Raw genomic sequence first — 21,570 nt, 5'->3', positions numbered from 1 at the left:
TTAATTGCTATCTTTTTAAAAAAAATGTTTGACAAACTTAATGAAACTTTAGGTTAATTTATTTTGGGTTCCCTAGTAGATGGTTACACACTATCAACCATTTCATTACTTGTGCTCTTGATTTCACCTCTTCTATTTCCTTTAGCTTAGCCTCCATCTCAAAAATTTCTATTGTTAATTGAAACTCATGTAAATGTGAAGTGTCTCTTTCTTCCATCACCTTTAAAATAATCCATTTCTAATATGATATAATATGTGCTTCATTGATGAGATTTCTCATTTTCATGTTAAAGTTTGAGCATTTCCTCTTTGATAAATATGTTTTCTTGGGTAAGTTTTAAAGTTGTGTCCATGATCTCTTACCATTTGATATATTTCATTTGTTTCAATGTTTATAAACCTTCAAGTCTCCTCTTGAGCACTATTAGCTCATGACATACACATCTAAAGACCAAGTTAAAGGGGTTGTGTTAAGGCTATATTGTGCAACTTGCCTCCACCATCGAGCTCCCCTTCCATCTCCACCTCTTGTTGCTTCATTCCCTTAGTGCATTTAAGTTGGTGATTTTGTAAACATATCTTTTAAACTCACTTTTCAAGGTTTTCATGGTCTTCTTGCAACTCTATTGATGACCTCGCTTGCTCTTGTTATACCTCATAAATGATTGGTGTTCTAGGTTCAAAATCTTATAAAAAAGAAATATCATATTTTGATGTTTGTACCCATATATTCTAGGTTCAATGATACTAGGGAGCTACCAATGTAAGTAGTGTATTATGTCCTAAAGAGTTGAAAGAGAGTAGATTTTGTGTGGTGTTTAAACCTTGTAACAAGCTTTATCCTTGAATTTGCATGAGCTTTGAATTGTACCTTAAAATATCAATTTATTTTAGCTAAGTAAGAAAAATCAAGTATGGGCTTTGAATTGTACCTTATAATATTAATTTATTTTATCCAACTCTACATAAAGTATTACATCATTGATTTTCTTCAACAAGCCACCTCTTTTCGATCACAATCCTAAAACATTGCTCTTGGAAAACAGGGGCACGATTTACTATAAATAATTATCTTTCTTAAATACAGTTCAAGTTTATTGTTGCATATTTAAAATTTAATTGAAAAAATAAATAAATAGTCATAAAATTTATGGGTCAAATATCAAATCAATGATCAAATTCAAGTTTTGTTGACCTACTTTCAATTATTAACTCATCCCCTTCAAAATTTATCAAAACTTTATTTTATCAGACCATCCTTATTTAATTTCAATATTAATATTTTATTTAATTGTTTTACATAAAAATCCAATTTAATCCTCTAATCAAATTATATCATTTCAGCAAATCTTATTCCCTCAATTTTCACCGTCTCCATAAAGAACAATATCAACCTACAAAATAATTAATAGACATTTACCTTAATTAGGATGCCCGATCCATCATCTAATATCTAATATCAAATATCAATTTTCAGTCTCCTTGTTTGAAAGATTTTACTAATATAGACAGAGATATGGCCATTGCTTCTGAATAATAGAATTCAGTCAATCTAATTGGCTTTCAATACATACATGCATAATGCGGTCTCTGTATGAGACAAATAGGTCCACTTGTTTATAAAAATGATTGTTCTCTTCCAATTTCATATGTAATAACTTAATACAATTTAAACCTATGAAATAGATCCTTCACGACAGAAATATAAATAAATTACTTTGGTTCTTAAATTTGCATATTTACTTTGAGACACTTAATTTTCAACTCGTTGGTTTAAATTATACTACTTTTTTTTTGATATTTTAGATTTATTTATTTATTTATAGACTTACAATTTTAAATCAATTATATTAACCAGACAATCAGTGTCAATCAAATTGCATGGTAGATGCCACTACTCTTTCCCAAGATTGTAGTTTGCATCAACAAATGCTAAATAGTGTTTGATTTGACGCATCCTTCCTAGATGAACTTGCAGTTCAACACTCTTTTTCGAGTCAGATTTGACTTTGTGATATAGAAACACTTGAATCCACTCTCTTATCCAAATCAGATTTAACTTACAAATATAGATTCGTGTAAAAATATTGGACACTCTTTTTCAACTCATATTTCAGTTTTCCACCATTCAGAGGAGAAGAAACTTTCATATCCAATCATAACAAGAGAGTTCGATAAATAATATTGAAGGTTTGGAGTTCAAGAAATAAAACTCAAGGTATGATGCCAAACGGCTGCCTCGAGAAAATGGAAATAGCCTCCAGAAATATAAATTATGCTGCTCATATTGATAGGCAATGCATATGGCAGAATATATCAGCACAAGGCATTACTCTTGAATGACTTGACGATCCATCAAAAGTCAAATACTCAAATTGACAGATGAAGCATGATACCGGGACTGCCTCAACACCCTCAGAAGGTCAATGATACCAATCAAATGCATTATATATTCAATTTGCTAAATAAAAGTGGCAGTACATGGGGTTTGAACAATGGCAACATAAAAATAGGAACTTGAAGACCTTGCATTGATCGTTCATGGTGTACAAAAAGGCTGCCAACACTAAACCACGGATAGATCATGCTCTTTTCGACCCTTAAAAGTACTGAACATGATGAGAGACAGATGTGATCAAACCTGTACATCATTCAAGATTTGAATAGTATTCAGCCTTCTAAAGAGCAGAATTCTCAAAAGAGAGATGAAAATGTACAAGTTTCTAGTTTGCTTCTAATATTCCCCAAAAACCATATGATATATGCTTCACGATTCAAATATTTCTCCATCTTCACGGCCATAGCTGCTGACCGAAAGAAGCGCAGAAATTTACAAGAATATATCATTCTTCCATCATCCAACAGATAAGGTGTATAGTTCAACCCTTAATCTGATGTATTTCTTTATAGGCAGTTACTGCCAAAATCTCTACAATATCAAGAATGCACTTAATAAATCTGCAAATAGGAGATTTATCAGCACTATACATCCATACTTCCGCGTTTCCTTCTTTGCACAAGCATGGAAACCCTCCCCAAAACTTCCTTAAGATAAGCCCATACAATAGAATACTCACCCATAGGCTACTTCTAAATGAATGGATATTTATCTTTCATTTTGCAAGTGGTTCTGAAAAAAACAGAGATATTTAGCTATTATTTTGCATGGTCATGCCTAACTCGTTTGTAGTCTCGTTCTTTGTAATGTTGACGGTCCTTGTCAGAATCAGTTCTGTGTTGGTGCTGTTGGTGATAAGAATGTTGATGATGATGATAATTATGCCTTTGTTTCTCACTGAATCCATCTTTGTATCCATGTTGATCACGAACTTCATAATCACGCCGATCAGCAGGGCTCCCTACTTTTTCAAGCTGAGCAGATAATGAAGATCGTCTGTCTGTGTATTTAGCAGAGTGCACCTGTTCATGTATAGTCATCACTGGAAGCTCACCATCTTCTGCTCGGTCATATGTAAATTCTGCCTGATCCCACTCGTGATCTCGACTAGCAGGATCTGTTGCATCAAATAGCGCTGCCCTTTTTCTCTCACTTATGTTTTCTTCGTTTGGTCTTTTCCGTTTTCCTCCATTATCCCCTCCATCTAAACGTTCTTTTCTAGTTCCACTAACTTCATGCTCCAATTTGGAAGAAGAATTAAAAGAGACATCCCTTCTCTCCTGTTTAGCCTTCTCTGCTTCAGCAGCTTCCATAACGCCAATTTCAAGTTCTCTTTCAATCAAATCATCTTCATCCATGTCATCAGCTTTTAAAATTGTAGGCTTTGAGTCTGTTAACTCTCCACGAGACCTTTTTCTTTTCTCCCTGATCGCCTTGAAATGCTCTAATTTGATCTCATAAGGCTTCTTCAGTTCTGTATCGTTGGAACCTGGGAAACCTCTAGTTTCATCCCCCAATTTGGTCTCTTGTAGTTCGTTAGCCTGCTCTTGTTTCACATCCCTTCTTGAATCTTCTGTTTCCTTGCTTTCATAATCATCAACAGAGTGCTTCAACTTATTCAGCTTAAAAATGTTATCAGCTTCATCAGCTTTATCCCTGCCCCTGTTGCTAGACGATGGATCTAAGTCATGTTTTCTACCGTCTTGAAGACTGTATTTTGTTACAGTGCTTCCACTAGCTTGATTGGCATTTACATTTTCCTGAGAAAATCTTTGGTTCTCACTGTAAGCCTGTTCAAATACTAAGTTTTGTTTTGCATTGGAGAAATTAGCAATATTTTTCTCTGTATTTTGAAAATCGCTACTGGCATCTCTTTTGTAGGCATGAATTGCACCCTCTACCTGAGGTGGTCCACTAGTAGCTTGAACTGCAGCTGAAGTAAAAACAGTTTGGGCATGACCATTTGCAGATGGAAATTCATCACTATTTAACTGGGTGTTGCCTGGCTTCTGATGACTACTGGCACCTATACTTCCATCCAGTTCACTCCCTCGAGATGGCGGAACAGTTCTGTTTTGTTCATAAAGTTCTAGCATTTGGTTGCTAACTTCTGCATTCATAGACAGTATTAAAAATCTGTATCAGAAAAAAAAAAGTTTCATGTCCATAACATCCAACTTGCAAATAAGACTTTTCAACTGTTATTTGAAGCAAATTAGTATTTCATTATTACTTAAGAGCTCTCAACCTTCTAACTGTCGTGGAGTCACATCAAATTCTTGCCACCACACCTTCTCCCCATCAGAGGGCAGCTTAACTTTGAGGAACTTAGCAGCAAGGAATATAGCCCCAGCAGCAATGTGGTGAGGCTTAAATTGCAGGCAAAGAGATGTACGCAGCCTGCATAGCCCTTCCACTGCTTCATTTTAATAGGCTCAAAACCAAGTGACTGGGAAGAAAGAATACTATCACAAACTTGAAATGCTAACTGGAAACATATTAAGTACAAGGAGAAAAGCCTACCCATCATTAACGAAATTCCAAGCCACCTGAGCAAGTGCATTTTGAGCAACCTTGAATTTCTTTATTGCCGCCACAAGAGGCTTGTAAGGATGATGCACATTGAGGTCAAAGCCCAACGTTGCAAGTACCACCCTTTCCCCAAGAAGTATTAACTCTTTTTGTTGTTCATATATGTCCTGTGTCACATATAAAAGCCAAATTGAAAGAGAGATCATTGCGTGAAACTGAAGAGCATTAAACAATTTCTGCACTGCAAAAATATGGAAAAGACCATAAAGAAACAATCTATTAGAACTTAGATCACTTGACAAGGAAGAAGTGAGTTAAGTAAATGCATACTCAAAAAGAATATATTACAAAATCAGTCAATTGAATCCACCTTTTGCTTAATTCTCTGTACAGCTGCTGGATCCTTTTTATTACAGATCTCATATGAAAGAAGAATCACATCCTTCAAGGGACGGGGAGTCTCCTCAACCTTTCCAGCAAGGAACATGCAAACCGTTGCTATTGTCTGGCATTCAAAGATAATTAATTAAGTGGTTTTGTAGTTTTATTTCAAAGTGCATTGCTCAGATGAGTAAAATGCATAACAGAATGACAAGAAGATCGATAAATATGGAAAAAACAATTTTTGCTTAGATAAGCGATAAAAATGATTAATTCTACATATAATCTTTCAGCCTACTGGTCTAAATGTGTATCCAACCAGAAATTTACGTTCTATCATTGTACTCTAAACTAATATGCATATACAAGAAATAAAACTGGTACTCCACAAACTGAGCCAACTCAATTTTCTAACTGTAAAGAATTTCAGGAAATTGAGAATAGCCATTCAGTCCATTATCCACAAAACGCTATTATCCAAGAATCCTTGAAGACAAAGAAATAAGACGGTATTTTTTATGGCAGTTGCAAGCAAATTGGAGACCAATATCATAGATTCGTAATATATATTACATCTACAAAAAATTGAAAAAAGAGCAGAGCGTAAATTTACAATTTAGGGATTTCAATGCAGTGCTTAACAAGTCAAACCAATTTTATACACAGCTAACTAATCAAGTCCAGTTTTGGGTGAGTTTAAGTTACAAGAAAAACTATACTAGATTTTACATCTGCAAAAAGTTGAAAGATAACAGAAACATAGAACACACAGCAATTCCATACACACCTAACTCATCAAGTTCAAATTTGGGTAAAAATTTTAGGCATACAAAATCCATACCAAATAATACATCTAAGGCGTAGATGTATAATTTTTATCCTTTCTAAACTGCAATAAAGATGTATAATTATATTGAAATTCAACATTCACAATGATTCATCAAAACGAAAAAAGCAAGATCATATCAGATTATGATCAACTTAGTCATTTGTTCTCTGATATAGAAAGTGTGATTGCAAGGGGTACACTTTAGAATCACATTTTATTATCAAAATTCATCCAAAAATCAGAAAATTGTTCTCTGATGCAGCATTGATACTGAAATTGATTTTGCTATGAATAATATGCCTATACTCCTACTTTAAATGGATTGTTCGGAGGAGTTTTCAGGGGTCATATGCTTGTTTGGCATACAAAATGATTATGCTTAGGTGTGGAAGATCCTTTCTTTATTAAAGAAATCAAACGAACCTCAGAGCAATTTTGGGGCCCTGATAACCTGGAACCAAAATGACTGGTAACTCAAAATTTGAGTTAAAGGGCATAATAACAAACCCAGAAATTGACTAACAAATCTCTACAGGCTACTAACATTTGGAAAGTAATAAATGACCAATTAGCAGTTATGAAAGAAACAAGTCTGTCAAATGAAGCTTCTGAAAAGAAAACAATTTCAGATGAAAGTTCCACTGGGGAATTTTTCATCGAACAGTTATAAAATAGCAAAGAAGGTTATAAAGCCTCTATAATCAAGGAAGAAGCCCAACTCAATCACATTCTGATCCTTTTCATCCATATATTGTTGTAAGAATCCAAATTACTTCACTTATTATAGCCCTCATATTGCTTTGGACTGGCCTTGTTTACAAAAAAAACCTCCTTCACCTCAGTCAAGACACACTTTTCACAATTCTTAATGTAACAGAACTTTTGAATTGTTTTGAAGAGAATAGCTTGAAAAACCTTATAAATTAGTTTCTTTTTAGAAATATCACATAGCAGACAGCAACACTACATACTTCAGCTAAAAGAATATCAAGTTTATTATTATTATAAAGAGCAGCACAACATATCCAAGGGAAATAAACAAGCAAAACTTACTTGGATCCTATAGTGCTAGTAGACATTTTCTTCTACCAAATAACTAATATTCCTCTTGGCTAACTTAAACCTCATCATTAGATAAAATCACATCATCTTTTCTTAAAACTGAATATTTTAAAAGAGAAACAGCAAATAACCAAAGATGATATCAAGAGAATTTGGATAGTCTACAATAAGCTTGCTAAAATTCAAAATGATATTGAAGAAGTAAAAACATAAAAACATAATTGAGTTAAAATGTGAAGATTACCAAAGATTTCATTTCTTTTGATAGGTAAATCAAAAAAGGATCATCCAAACCCAAGAGTAATCATTTTCTGCAAAAGTTTTTTAAAAACCAAGCATACAACCACTAAAAACTCCTTCAAACAACCCATTGAAGTAGGAGTATAGGCATATTATTTAAGGAAAAATCAATTTAATTATCAATGCTACATCTTACTATCCAAAATTTTATCTATGACCAGAAAGGAGCCATCTTCCATTCACACAACATGCAAATATATCACAAGAATACAACCAAAGAGAACTATACTGATATATATACATCAAAGCAGACTACGAGGCACGTCACATTGAGCTTTCAGCCAATCAGAGCGTCATGCCCCTACCTTAGTCTGCAGGAGGCTCATTCATCAAAAAAATTCTTCAACACCCAGAACTTGCACATTATATTTGGATCATATCACAAGCATTGGAACAAAAGACTGCAACTAACCACTTTTCTCACATTCCATCCTCTTCATGTTAACTGCTTTGAGACACCGTCAATATCACTCTCAGCTGCAGCATCTGTTGTGAGATTCTAGTTCTGCAGTGATGAGCCAAGTTAAAAAGAGAGCCCATCCCCTGCTTCCAGCCCATCCCCTACTTCCTAGTTAGAATCAGATATCATCCATCCCTCCTCTTGGGCTCAACTTCCTCCAGCTTCAAAAGTTTCAAAACTTCTTTAGGACTAATTACCTCCTTATTAAGGTAATCAAATTAGATAGTCTCAATATGCAAAGAGTAATTTTTTCGCAGATGGCATTTAGTTTGACACCTTGACATACAACCTCATAATTCTCCCTTCTACCATTTCAACATTTTTTCCAGCAGCATTGTGATTAAGAATTTGAAATGTTGAATATCTTCATGGATTCCAGGAGTACTGCTTGTCCTAAACAGCAGTGACTAAAATGTAAAACTAATTATATATGCAACCTTGAAACATTCGGCCAAGGTGTAGGCTACTCTGTTTCTTTTTTCCTGCATACATTGTGCACTGGAGAACCCTCCATGGATCTTGTGGATAATCTGACCTCTATGCATATTTGAGGCTACCCACTTGAGCAGCTTAGGGTTCTTGATCCCCTATGACAAAGCCTTTGTCCAATCTTCCATGGCCTACTTGGTTTTCTAGTCTAGTATTATAATCAACTAGCACATTCTCATACAATTACTGCTTGAATTTCAAATAATCAACAAGCCTTGCCAATACCATCATAGTTGAAAGAAGTGCAGAAAACATGGTGAGTTGTTATTAGCCTGTGAGTTTTTCTGCTTGGCGAGTTCTTGTCCCAACTACTCATTTTAGAAAAAGTTACTGAGTTTTTGGCATGTTTTTCAAAAAATCTTGGCAACTCCACACAAAAAAAGACTCATCTGCAATTGCTTAATAGTTAATACACCCGGGATGCCAAAAAGATAAATCTACTTTTTAATTCCATGTTAACAGATTTATTTTGCTCCTCCACTGGAAAAACACCGTCCCAGTCTTCTATGAGGTCATTTGCAGCAATTTTGTGCCAAGAAAAATTTATGAAATGAATTTTGAATGGATTTCCAACCAAAATTGGATTCCCTTTGTATTTTCTTTTTTAAGAAATCTTATGAAAATATCAACAATGGCCTTATGTAACTGCTAAATTGGTTTAAAGTCCAAAGAGCAAGATTTATCACCATTTTTTGAAAAAAAAAATTGTTTCATTGCTTTCTCAAATTTTTACATTTTTTTCAAACCCTATCGTGTTTTTCAAAATTGAATTCTTTTTTATTTCTTTGAAGAACATTTTTACAATCATAAATTATATTAAATTTATAACAATTTCAACTGGTCAAAATTTATTTAAACTAATATAGTTTGTTTGCTAAGTTTTTATTAAGATATTAACTTGTGCTTCCCCTTTGTATTTGTTGGTTGATTAATAATGACAAATAGAGAAGATTATTTCAACTTAAAGTCTGCCACATTAGTGTCAATGTCGCCATCATCATTTGTATGCACTTGTCCTAGAGGAGGTAGAGTCGTTGCTTGGAAATGACTATGGAGGCTATGAACCTGAGTCAACTTTTTGCATTAAATATGAAAAAGCATTTCATGGAGGCATAAATTGCCTCACATACCACCTTGCAGGCATCCTTAAGCATGATGTTATGGGTTGTCCTGAACCCACGAGGAAATAAAAAAAGAAATGAATGTCATACTTGCACCCATCTAAGGGAAAACATTGCTAAGGGAAAGAGCAAAGCTAGCCATAGCAAACAGTCCCCACTTTAGGTACTTCTATCAGAGCACCAGCATGAGTAACACTATCCATCAATAATTATTGTATTGGAGGCAACTAGGTTGACCGGGCGCATAAGCATGCAAACATTGCATGTGCTGATTTTTGGTACTTTAACATCCTTTAACATCCCTCTCAATGTGACAAATAGTCCTTATTGGCACAGTTTGGCTACTGCATCAGTGACTTTGGAAAAGGCTACAAGGCACCTTCTCGCATAAACTTGAGTGGGAGGTTAATTCAATTTATTTAACTTATTATGTTGAGTTTTTAAGTTTAGACTAAATTTATGTTCTTTAATTTATATTAATTTATGTTGAATTTAAGATAAAAGTTTAAAAACGAAAATTGTGTACTTAATTTCATTTCATACTTGTAGGTTGCTCATAAATGCATTTAAAAGGGTAAGAAAAGTAGTGGGAAAACAAAGAAAGGACAAGAAAACGTATGGCCACACTATTTTTTCTCATCGACGTGCAGATGGAAAAACCACACTATCAATAATTTTTTTGTTGCTTGCAAAACTAATATGATTTTCTTGAAATCATTGGAAGTCGCCATTGTCAAAGTGAGAAATGCGAAAAACTTCAGTTCTAATGTTAAGAGCAACTTGTCATAGAGGTGAGAATTGAGAATGTAGTGCAACTAATAACTAAAAAATGCAGCACCAAATATGGTGTCTAGTAAAATCTTTCAAGAGAAAAACAAGACATTTTTCCGAACACCTAGTACAACACGTCCTTGACCTTCTTTTGAAGAGCATGGGCAAACTAGATTGAGTGAAGCCAATTATCACTTGATGAGATAATATGCATCCAAAGGAAAGAGTTGGCAAGATTAGGTGTCACAAGGTTCACAACAATTTCCTTAACATTGCGAAGCATTCTTGGTTCATTGATGGCATTGAAACAAGTGTTTTGAGTCAAGCATGGTTGAACTCAATTTATCCCAACAAGCATGAAGAAGATGGTGTTGCATGCATAGTCTTTGTCAACCTAGTTACACAAAGAACTAGGAAAATTATGAAGATAACTTTACAACAAGATTCAAACCAAATTTTATTTTTTTCAATTCAACTATTTCATTAAAATTTTGTAACTTCAATCTTCAAATTTAAATTAAAACTGAAAATATATTTCTTTATCTAAAGACTTTCCTTAAGTGTTTCTAGCTTCAATGACAAATCTTTTCATATTTTTGAATTGTAGATGTTTGGACACTTGGTTAGAGTTTTTTAGATGGTAGATAAGGAACAAAACCCCAGTGGGGTATCTTTATCAAGCCAGTGATCGGACCTAGAAGTCTATTAAAAATTATTACAAGGGACCACCTGAATTTGATTCCATGTGGGAGATTATTGATAGGAGATGGAGCAATCAGCTCCATCAACCCTCAACCCTTGTTTTTGCTTCAAGGATTCCTTCTTAGATCCTAACGGACAGGTCATGGCGAGTCTCATTGCATGTTTTTGAATTATGGTACCCAAGGATGAGGTGAGAGACCGCATTGTGGCTGAGTTGGCAAACTATATGAAATCAAGTAGTAGGCTATACTCTTTAGAGCTAGCTATGGGAGGAAAACCAAACAAACACCTAGTATAATATTTGGAGTCTTTCACATTCATTATACGAGTTATAAATTTCAAACTTACATGTTTACAACTATTAATAATTTGATAAAACTTGTTGACTTCTCTTTCTAACTCTTCAATATTTATTTTGTGCAATCTGGGTGACGAGGCAAAAATACCCCAAATCTCTTAAGATTTGCCCTTTGCAACTTATGCTAACTTTTTAGTTAATTTAGTTGTGAGCTTGATTGGGACTTACTCAAGGTTGTCCACATGAGGAAGAGTAATAAGTCAACTCAGAAACACCTTAATGACATTGTATTTGGGCAATATAATATTTGGTTGCACATGAGGTAAAGGAAATCTCAAGTGGTTTAATTGATTTGGATGTTGTAGATTCGTAGAAGGATTGGACAATATTGGAACAACCTCCATTGTTTATTGAGGACAACATCCAAGATTTGTAGAGGCAAGCAATAGAGGGGTGGATTTGGATTCAAGTTGGATGACATTGAAGACCATAGTTGAAATAATAGACTTGAAAAAAAAAATTGACAATGCCCCAAAATGTGACTCAACAAAAACTAGAGTGTGAATCTAAATTCACAACCCCTCCAATTTCTACCTCTCAAAATCGTTGATTGTAATCCTTGAAGAACAATGGATGTTGGTCTTGTGTTGTCCTATCACTACAATAATCTATATCAATCATATAAATTGGACAACCTTTTATTTTCTTTATAACCGAAAATTACATTGCACAAAGACAAGGCCATCGAGGCATTTCTAAACTATAAAATTATTGTTCTTCATATGGATGGCCTCAAACAAGCTCCAATTGGACTGACAGATGGATGTACAAGGTTGGCATAAGATGCGAAGGGCTTTGAGTATTGACATATTTTCACCTCAAATATTGCATTAACATTCTGCAATATAAAATATTGAAGAGTTAGAAAGCAAAGTCAAAACATATTTATCAAATTATCAATAGTTGTGAACTTGTAAATTTGAAAATTTATAGCTTGTAACATGCAAGTCAAAGACTTGAGGCATTAGGGGTTGATTTGGTGCTAATAAGGTAATCCTTTACAACCTCTCCAACTGATTTGTGCTTATTATCTGGCTTAAGAAGAAAATTTCATAAGTAATAATTTTGTAATTCATTATGTTAGGAAGTTGTTTGTTTCTTGATGGTGTTTGTTACAAGAATGGAAGAAAATAGGAATACAAGTTAAGAGATAAAGAAGCTCTTATAGAAGAAACATTTATTATATTGTTTATTATGATGTAACACCTAGCCTGATATTTATAATAATGGCTAAGTGAGTAGCTTCTATAGGACAAACTTAAATTTCAATCCTCATGCATGTAAAAACATCTTGTTCTTACCTTTACCTATATGTCAGATGTGGAATTTGTAATTCAATGATAGTGCCTGAGGAAATTTCAAGCAAAACTGGACAGTTTCTTTTCTTTGTTCTTTCCTACCAGCGCCAGCACAAACGCAGATGTACCTTTTAATTAATTATTAGTAAAAAAAAATCAGCTACAACCCATTATCCATCGAAAAAAAAAGACAGACTTGAGGCATTGTACCTAGTGTTTGAATGGTTTTTCTTTTCTTAGCCACCTCTGAAGTGAAACGTATCGCTTGATTCCCTACAATTTTCCACTTCAACCACAACAAAGTCTCTCACCTCAACCTCGAGCGTCATTTTATAAATGCATGGAGTGAGGTCATCCATAACCTCTCCATTGGGCTACAAGAAAAAAATTGGGAAGAAAAAACAAGGGTTGACAAAGTATCCTTCAGCATGAATGGATTGGAGTTGATTGCTCCACCTTATATCAATAATCTCCTGCATTGGATCAAATATAAGGTGGTACCCCTTGTAATAAAGTTTTCTTAACTTCTTAGCCCTATCCATGGCCTCATAACGATTCCCCATCTACCAAGCAGAGAAATCTAACCAAAGGCCCCAACACCTAAAATTTAAAATACAAATGGGTCAATCATTAACATTACAAATTTATAATGGAAGACTTGTATTAAAAACAAAATACTAAATTTGTAGTTACCTTTACAATCTTCGTAACTCTTTGTGCAAATAGGTTGTCAGAGACTATGCATGCAACACCATCTCCTTTACATTTCTTCGAGTAAGTTGAGTCTAGCATGCTTGACTAGAAAAAATGGTTTCAAAACCATTGATGAACCAAGATAGTTTCAACTTTAAGAAAATTGTTGCAAACCTCATAACACACAATCTTGCCAACTCTTTCCTTTGGGTGTGTTAGCAATTGACAAACCCAAAGGTGATTGTAGCTTATATCCTTGCATATGCTACAATTCATGTCACCTAATGTATTTTATCAATGTCATTCAAAATAAAGCCTTGGATAAAGTACTCCAAGAAATTGTCTTGTGTTTAACTTGAAGAGTTCTACGAACAACCACATATGTTATTGTATTATCAATTATTATTTGTACCACACTTCCAATCCACATCTCCATGGCTGCTTGCTTCACCATTAGGGCTAAAATTTTGCATCTTTCCCTTTGTCGGGAACATCCACCAATTTTCAAAAAAACCACATTTGTACAATAAAAAAATAACGATGTGGTTTTTATCAACCACCCATCAAAAAAAATAGTGCAGCCATATTTTTCCATTCCTTTCTTTATTCTTCCACCACTTCTCTTGCCGTGTTAGTTGCATTCACGAGCAACCTACAAGTACAAAGTGAAATTAAGTACACAATTTTATTTTTTAAACAAAAAGTTGCTTAAATTCAACAGAAATTACTATAAATAAACGAACATAAATTTAGTCTAAATTATCAAATTCATAAATCAACGAGACTAACCTTTCACTCAAATCTACGAGGGAAGGATCCTTGTAGTCTTGTCTCAAAACTCTCAATATTGTAACCAAATTATGCCAATTAGGATTATGTGCCAGATTGAAATGGATTTTAGATTACCAAAAATTAGCACATGCAATATCTACATGTTCATCAGCAACCGCACTCCACCTACTTGCTTCCAGCAATGGTTGTGCTCTAGGTGTGTTCTAGGCACAAAATTTTTACCGATAGATGGTAGAACTAGCAATAGTGCTCTACTAAAAGTAGTATAAGAGGTAACCAAGCTGGCGGTGGATTTGCAGATACATAGGCCATGAAGAAAGAGCCCATTGCTCTCTTAAGTGTTGCTTCATTTGATTCAAGATTAACAAGAGCACCTTGAGAAGCAACTATGGACACTTTTGTCGCTAGCTTTGCACTCTACCTTTGCACATATTTCTCTTGTGTGGTTGCAAGTATGGTAGTTATTTCTCTTTTTATTTCCTCATTGGTCTCACAACTACGCTAAGAATCATGCTTAGTGATGTCTGCAAGGTGTTATTTGAGGTAATTTATGCCTATATGAAATGATTTTTCACATCTAATGCACAAAACCAACCATATTCCATTCCTTCCTAAGCACACTTCCAAGCAGTGTGTCTAGCTCCTTAGGGCAAGTGTCTAAAAATGATGATGGCAGCACAGTGATTGATAGGGCACACCCTCAACTTGAACCAGATGTAGAATTTTCTCTATTTGTCATTACAAATTAACCTATGCATACAAAGTGAAAACACAAATCAATATTTTAATTAAAAAAATTAGCAAACAAACTAAATTAGTTAGTTTAAATAAATTTAGATCAGTTCAATTTGCTGAATATTTAATCTAGTCTATGATTTTAAACATTTTCTTAAAGAAAATAGATTCAAAAAAAAATTCAATGGTAGGTCTTGAAACAAATGAGAAGAGTTGAGAAATCAAGGAAAAAATCAAAAAATTGCTTAAAAGAAGAAAATACTTGTTCTTTGGACTTGAAATTAATTTATAATAATTAGGTAAGGCCATCGTTGATTTTTTATAAAACTAAATGCAGCAACAAAGAAATGAAATGTTTTAGAGAAACAAAGATAAAAATAAAATTAAAAATCTACCTAGGAATCCAATTTTACTTTCAAGTGCACTCAAAATCTGCTTCAAATCTTCAGTCCTTCCTGCAAAGTTGTTGCAAACATCATCGTAGAAGGTTGGGAGGGTGTTTTTTCACTAGAGGAGCAAAAGAAATCACTCAAGATTCAAAATAAATATAGAATGACCTTCTTGGCACCTCAAGATGTATTAAGCACCTGTGGCCGAGTTTTTGCATGAACTGCTCGTTTTTGGCAAAAAGTTGACAAGTTTTTCCTGCAAGAATTTGGTGCAGAAAACTCGCCAAGCAGAAAGTCTCAAGAGTTTACAGAAACTCATTGGATTTTCTGTTAGTCTTTCAACTACGTTTAATACCACTAATAGTAGTTCATCACAGTTTTCTCATTGCTCATGAATTGCTCTTTCAATTTCCTCTCCCTTGAGATAGGCAAGGTCACAAAACCACAGTAAAACCCCAACTGACAACATAAAACTGGGAGCTGAGGAAAGCACAGCGCAAAGGAAGTAACCAAAAGAAAAAGGAGCAAACATCAAACCAAAGTTTCTTTTTAAAAAAAACACAGGAAATAGAGTGGGGAATAAACATTTACACAGTACATATTCAACAGAAAAACGGAGGCAGGAATGAAGAATACAAACCATATCATTACGACAACACTGCTGCAAAATGAATATATGAGATTAAGAGGAGTGGGAGGGAGTTCCTTCAGAAAGGCTGTCTACGAGAGGAACAGAGAAATGAAGACCTAGGATGAATATTTTGGAGTGCCCCATTCATCAGCAACCCAACAAAAAAAATTGCCAAATAATATGCTCTCCTGTTTCCATCTTTTACTATACAAAGACAGGAGATAATGGGAAGCTCTATCCAAATAATATCTTCTTTCTTGTTTTGTTTCTTCTTAGCCACCATTTGGTGCTTCTGTTTTGGCCGGCTCTTCTGTTTGTATGCTCAGCCCCAAAAACCTTGTTGGTTTTCGTGGACATTAATATTATTATCTTATCTTATCTTATCTATCCCCGGTTGTCTAATTTCAACCATTGCTTTTTCCAGCTGATGATGCTTATAAACATCCATTTTTACTGCATTAATTGTCAAATTTGAGTCCCTTTCACTGTAACCCTTTTCCAAAATTTTGTTTCACAAGGAGCAGTCCTTACCATGCTTTGGCCTCAGAGAAGTTGTTTGAAAAGTTTCTCAGAAGGTTCATAATAGAAATAGATTAGGAATGGTCTAGGCCTATGATCTATGGAAATGGTCCCCACAGCAAGTAATCCTACATTCCATAGTTACCAAGAAATTCAACTATAATGAGGATTGTAAATGTTCAAATTTGCACCCACTTGTAAATCTGCATCAGCATGAGAGATCTCCTATTTGCATATGACGCTCTTGCACAGAATCCAGAAACACAAAATAAAATGAATATAAACGCAAAAATGAGACAATCATTAATTTGGAAGAGAACAATTGATTAAGATTTCTGAATCAAGGCTGCGAAAGCAAGATAAAAGAGCGGAAATGATTTCACTAAGAAAATGAGATGAAGCCCAATTAAACAGAACATTATATTTCATTTGTTTAAACAATTTAACAAGCAATGCAGAAGGCCAAATGCACAGTTGCAAACTTGTTACTAACAAGTTCCAATGATTACAAAATGTTTTTCCTTAAAGGCTTGGTTGCCAAAGCAGCAGCACTTCAGTAGTGAAAAAATCTTTATTTTCTATATTGTTTTCAAATGAACTACATATATAGAAGAAAAATAAGAATTGTCTTATGAATATTCAAGAAAAAATGGAAAACTAATACTTCAATCTGCTTTATCATTTTCATGTTGGCTACCTCAGTAGTTGTGTATAGTCTTTTCACTTCAATTCCACTTTTATCTCGTCTTATTAATAATTAATAATTATTAATGCACAATCTTTTATTTTCCTGCATGGCAATCACTTTCCTCTCCTCTGCTTCTCTTTCACTTATATTCAAGGCATATCATAATATATAGTTCGCTTCATTTTTATTACAATATTCCATAGTTCCATTCTTCCCTTTTAAAACAGCCTATGTTACCTCATGGCTCCACTTATTCATTGAAGGGTTTAATGGAAAACCTTAAAGAGATTAAAATGTACTGTGAAAGTTTTTACACGAAGTAAAAATATTCTTTCAGGCTGACATACCAACTTCACCAAGAGTAACCCGCGGAATTCTCATTGAAACATGGTTCCACTGGGATGTATCTCCCCCCCACCCCCCCCACAAAAAAAAAGAGCAAAGCCCTACGTCCCCAATACAGGGCCGTTTCCCAGGCTTGAGGACTTGGAGTAAATGTCCCTCCGTAACATCACCATTTCCACTGAGCCAATTGCTATAGAATACGTGCAATTACATACTAATTGTAACCTATAACTTCATGAAGGCTAGACTGCGTTTCACAGGGTACTCACAGAGTTGTTATATTGCAGATTTTGCCTTGAAGATCTCAATTCATCTCAATTAGTATATCAACGCCCCCCCCACCACTACTCTATTGTTCTCCCCATGCCCATGCCAAATTTAGGCCCTTGGTCCACCCTCCTGGAAACCTAAGTTACTGATCCGCCCCTGGAGGCTTGGATGCACAGGGGATGTGCCCCAAGGCTATGGATGTCCTGGGATGCATGTCCTGGGCGCATCAGAAAGCCTCAGGGTACAAAAATGTCGATATTGACATTAAAAAGTAAAATACACAACTTGCTTGCACAATTTTTTTATGAGATAATGGTTGAGGTTGAAGCCATATCAAAGCAAAAGAATGAGAATTTAGCTTGCAGCCTTCAGTACTACACAATCTCCTCATCTTTGCTAAGCCACATTTACTCTTAGTTATTCAAGCTGATAAGCCTATATTCATGCCATCCCTATCCAAGAGACATCATCTTGATAATAATTCTGTTATCCTGGAGAAGCAGCATATGTGCAAGCTTTCTCAGTGCAACCAATCTTACTTCTGGCAAGACTGATCAATTGATTGGGTGTCATATATAAATGCTTCCAGTTGAACAAAACATGCATTCCCTATAACCAAAGATTCAATCAGTAATCTATAGCATTGCGTATACATCGAAATTATGACAATTTGAGGGTTTGTTATTTTAAAAGTTAGATTTGATTCAGATTTGATTCCTGTTGAATTTCTACTTCTGTTGGTTGTTAAGATACTTCTCAAGCTAGTTGATTTTTTACATAGGAAGGTGATCCATATCTAGAAATTAGGCAGAAAATTTGATCTTTCAACATACTGATGCCCTCTGATAACCACCTTTATATGGTAAATGCTTTCATCTCTATTTGATGTTTATCAATGATGAAGTGCCATACTATCAAATGATTTAATTTTGTATATTTCTTGCATTTCTTTGCATGTGTGTGTGTGTGTGTGTTTGTGTGTTTGTGTGTGTGTTTATATGTATATGTATATGTACATGTATATGTATATGTATATATATATAAACGTATCCAAAACCGCCAAAATAAATTTAGCACATCTGCGCACTCAATTCTTGCACCCGCATCAACAACTTTGCTGGAAACCCATCTCCACACTCCCTCTTGTCAGGAAACTCCGTGGAATTGCTTTGAAGGCAAGTGCTTTTGACAAAATATGAATGGTGTGCCATTTGTTTCATTGATGGTGAGATGATACAGAAACCAATGATGCTTCATTCATGCTGTACTAACTCTGAGAATATCAACAACTCCCACAACCGTTGATTGGGTTTTTTGAGCTACAATTGTTATTTAAAATGTTGGGCATTTAAAAAACTGCATTGGTTTTGGTATTTAAAGTTCTGCACCATGTTTGTTTAGCTGTGTGTCAATTTCACTTGGCTGTACACCATGTATTTAGAGATGATGCATTGGATTGGAGATGCACTGGTATTTGTGGTCAACTGATTACAGGATACATGTCTTCTCCAGATTTCCCAGCAGTTCATCCTACTTTGCTGCATCACGGGTTGCTCTGAACTCTTCTTTTCTCCTATTGCTGTAAATCACACTGCCAGTAGTTCATCCTACTTTGCTGCATCACTGGTTGCTATCAACTCTTGTTTCCTAATATTGCTATAAATCACACGGCCAGCAGTTCATCCTACTTTGTTGCATCACTGGTTGCTCTGAACTCTTGTTTCCTCCTATTGCTGTAAATCACACAGCTGATAGTGGAAGAATCAAACCACAATCACCATGACACACCCTTGTCCCTGTACCATAAATTCTGGAAACTACATGTATGTATAATATCCAGTCATGAAATTCGATCTGATTGCATCAAGATCTTGTTATATCCAGCTGGAACGAGATGTTTGGAACAGCCAGATTTATCTGATTTGATAGGTACTTTTCAGGTCCTGCAAAAATGTTACCAATCATTTCAATAAACTCTGGACTCCCATATTTGTTTGCAATCCCAAACGAATCAAATTTTCATACCCAGTAACAACAAGCAGAACCCTTGTTCCTAATTGAATGCCCGCCCTCCATCAATGTGCCTGTATCTCCACTTCTCCAAGTAAACATGCTAAGTTCCCTTTGGAAGTGTAATCCAAGTTCAGCTTTAGGGAATCTCTTGTTGGCAATTACTAGCTTTTTGTTAATTCGCATACCTTTGTTAAAGGACGACCCCATATGGCCTCCTTCCAATTTTCACATAATTTATAATCTTGTGATCTGATTGCTCCTTCAGGGGACACATACCTTTGAAAACAATTTCACAAAACCTATAATTCATGATGAAGCCCCTTCCCAAGAAAAATCAGTTCTTTTGTCAGCCAATACATTTTAGCCATAGTTACACCCATAGTAACAAGAATCGTGGTGATTCACACGATTTGGCTGTCTGAGTCAAGCTAGGCAAATTTTTCTGAATCAGTGAATCAAATCAATGATTTCTTGGCATGAATCACCATGAATCAGGCAGCCCAATTGGGCAACTTAAAAACATAAAAAAATACAACATTCTTAACGATTTTTATTTTTTTTCACATTTCTCTTTCTTATGACTCTAAAAGGCCTTCTATTTGTTGAGTATGACAAAAAGAGAGGAAAAGTGAGAGATGAACTTGGGCAAGCAACTTTTCTTTCCATTTTGTTTACAAATAGACATATGTTTCATGGATCTTCATCTTACATACATTAATGATTTTATGTCACTGGTTTTGTGGATCTTCATCATACATCATATATTATTTGACAACATTTATAATTCTATATATCTATGTCATGACTCATTATGGTCCTATGATTTCTATTTTACTTAAAACTAAAATTTATATTTTACATATGTGATAGATTTATCATTTATGTTCCTTGTTTACGTATGTTAGAATCTATTTGATGATGTTATAGTGTGTTTAAGTTATATTCAATAAAGGGTGCATGAAATAAGTTTTAAATTGTTAAAATCTCTAAATTTCAAGGGTTTTTTTAATCTGTTGATTCATAGCCGATTCAATTTTCATGGCCGACTCGTGATTCAATTTGGCCTTGCCAATTTCGATTCTCATCACTTTGGTTACACCGTCCTAGGAATGAGAGACAAACAAAGAGGCCTCAATTTGGGGACGGTGGCGACAAGGCCAGCAGGGCGGAATATAAAAATATAAGACATAAAATGATAAATATGAAGTATAAGTTCATCATGCCCACTATTGCTAGTCTAGTTTTGCATTGCATTCAACATTGACCAATAAAAGAGATCTAACTTCTAACTTCTAACTTCTACCAAATAAATTAAATAATCAATGATTGAATATTGACAATTAAAATTCAAAAGCCATAGATATCAATTTATCAAAAGTATGAGTATCACCATCTCATCAATGTCATCATAAAGATCAATCATAATTGCATCAAGCGTGATATGATCACAATGTTCAATGGTTCATATATCCGAGTCTCAAAATAAAAAACAAGTACAAAATCAAATTGTCAAGGCCCAAGGGGCTGACAAAATGTACTAGAGCCTAGAGGCCTCTAATCATCACTATCAAGCCCAAGCTCAGCAAACTTATCATTCAAACTCTCAAATGGTAAGAGTCGTAAGAGGAACATCCACCAACCCTACATTAGAAGTACCCTCATCCTCATCAACTTGCGATGGATCCACTAGCTCTACATCCCATCATGCTACAAGGCTCTCCTTGTACATGAGTCTTGTGATCATTGATACACAAGGCATAATGTACAGCCACTAGCTTCTTTACATTCTTTGAG

General features: G+C 34.7%; 1 protein-coding gene across 3 annotated transcripts in view; it reads right to left on the bottom strand.

Moving 5' to 3' along the window:
• Positions 1–2,427: 2,427 nt before the first annotated feature.
• LOC149539784 (cyclin-T1-4-like) overlaps positions 2,428–21,570 on the bottom strand; it is an 81,574-nt gene continuing 62,431 nt past the window's right edge. For all 3 annotated transcript variants that reach the window (XM_089800975.1, XM_089800976.1, XM_089800977.1), the window contains exons 5-8: positions 5,301–5,435; positions 4,922–5,097; positions 4,647–4,798; positions 2,428–4,508 (exon numbers count right to left, since the gene is read on the bottom strand). In XM_089800975.1, coding sequence (XP_089657101.1) covers positions 3,157–4,508; positions 4,647–4,798; positions 4,922–5,097; positions 5,301–5,435 — 1,815 coding nt within the window. In that variant the 3' untranslated portion in view covers positions 2,428–3,156. The remainder of the gene's footprint in view (positions 4,509–4,646; positions 4,799–4,921; positions 5,098–5,300; positions 5,436–21,570) is intronic.

The sequence above is a fragment of the Cupressus sempervirens genome, chromosome 9 (assembly GCF_028749045.1).
Source record: "Cupressus sempervirens isolate cs-2001-9-10 chromosome 9, ASM2874904v1, whole genome shotgun sequence".
NCBI classification, from domain to species: domain Eukaryota; kingdom Viridiplantae; phylum Streptophyta; class Pinopsida; order Cupressales; family Cupressaceae; genus Cupressus; species Cupressus sempervirens.
The sequence above is the reverse complement of the archived record's forward strand: the minus strand, read 5'-3'. Positions and strand labels throughout refer to the sequence as shown.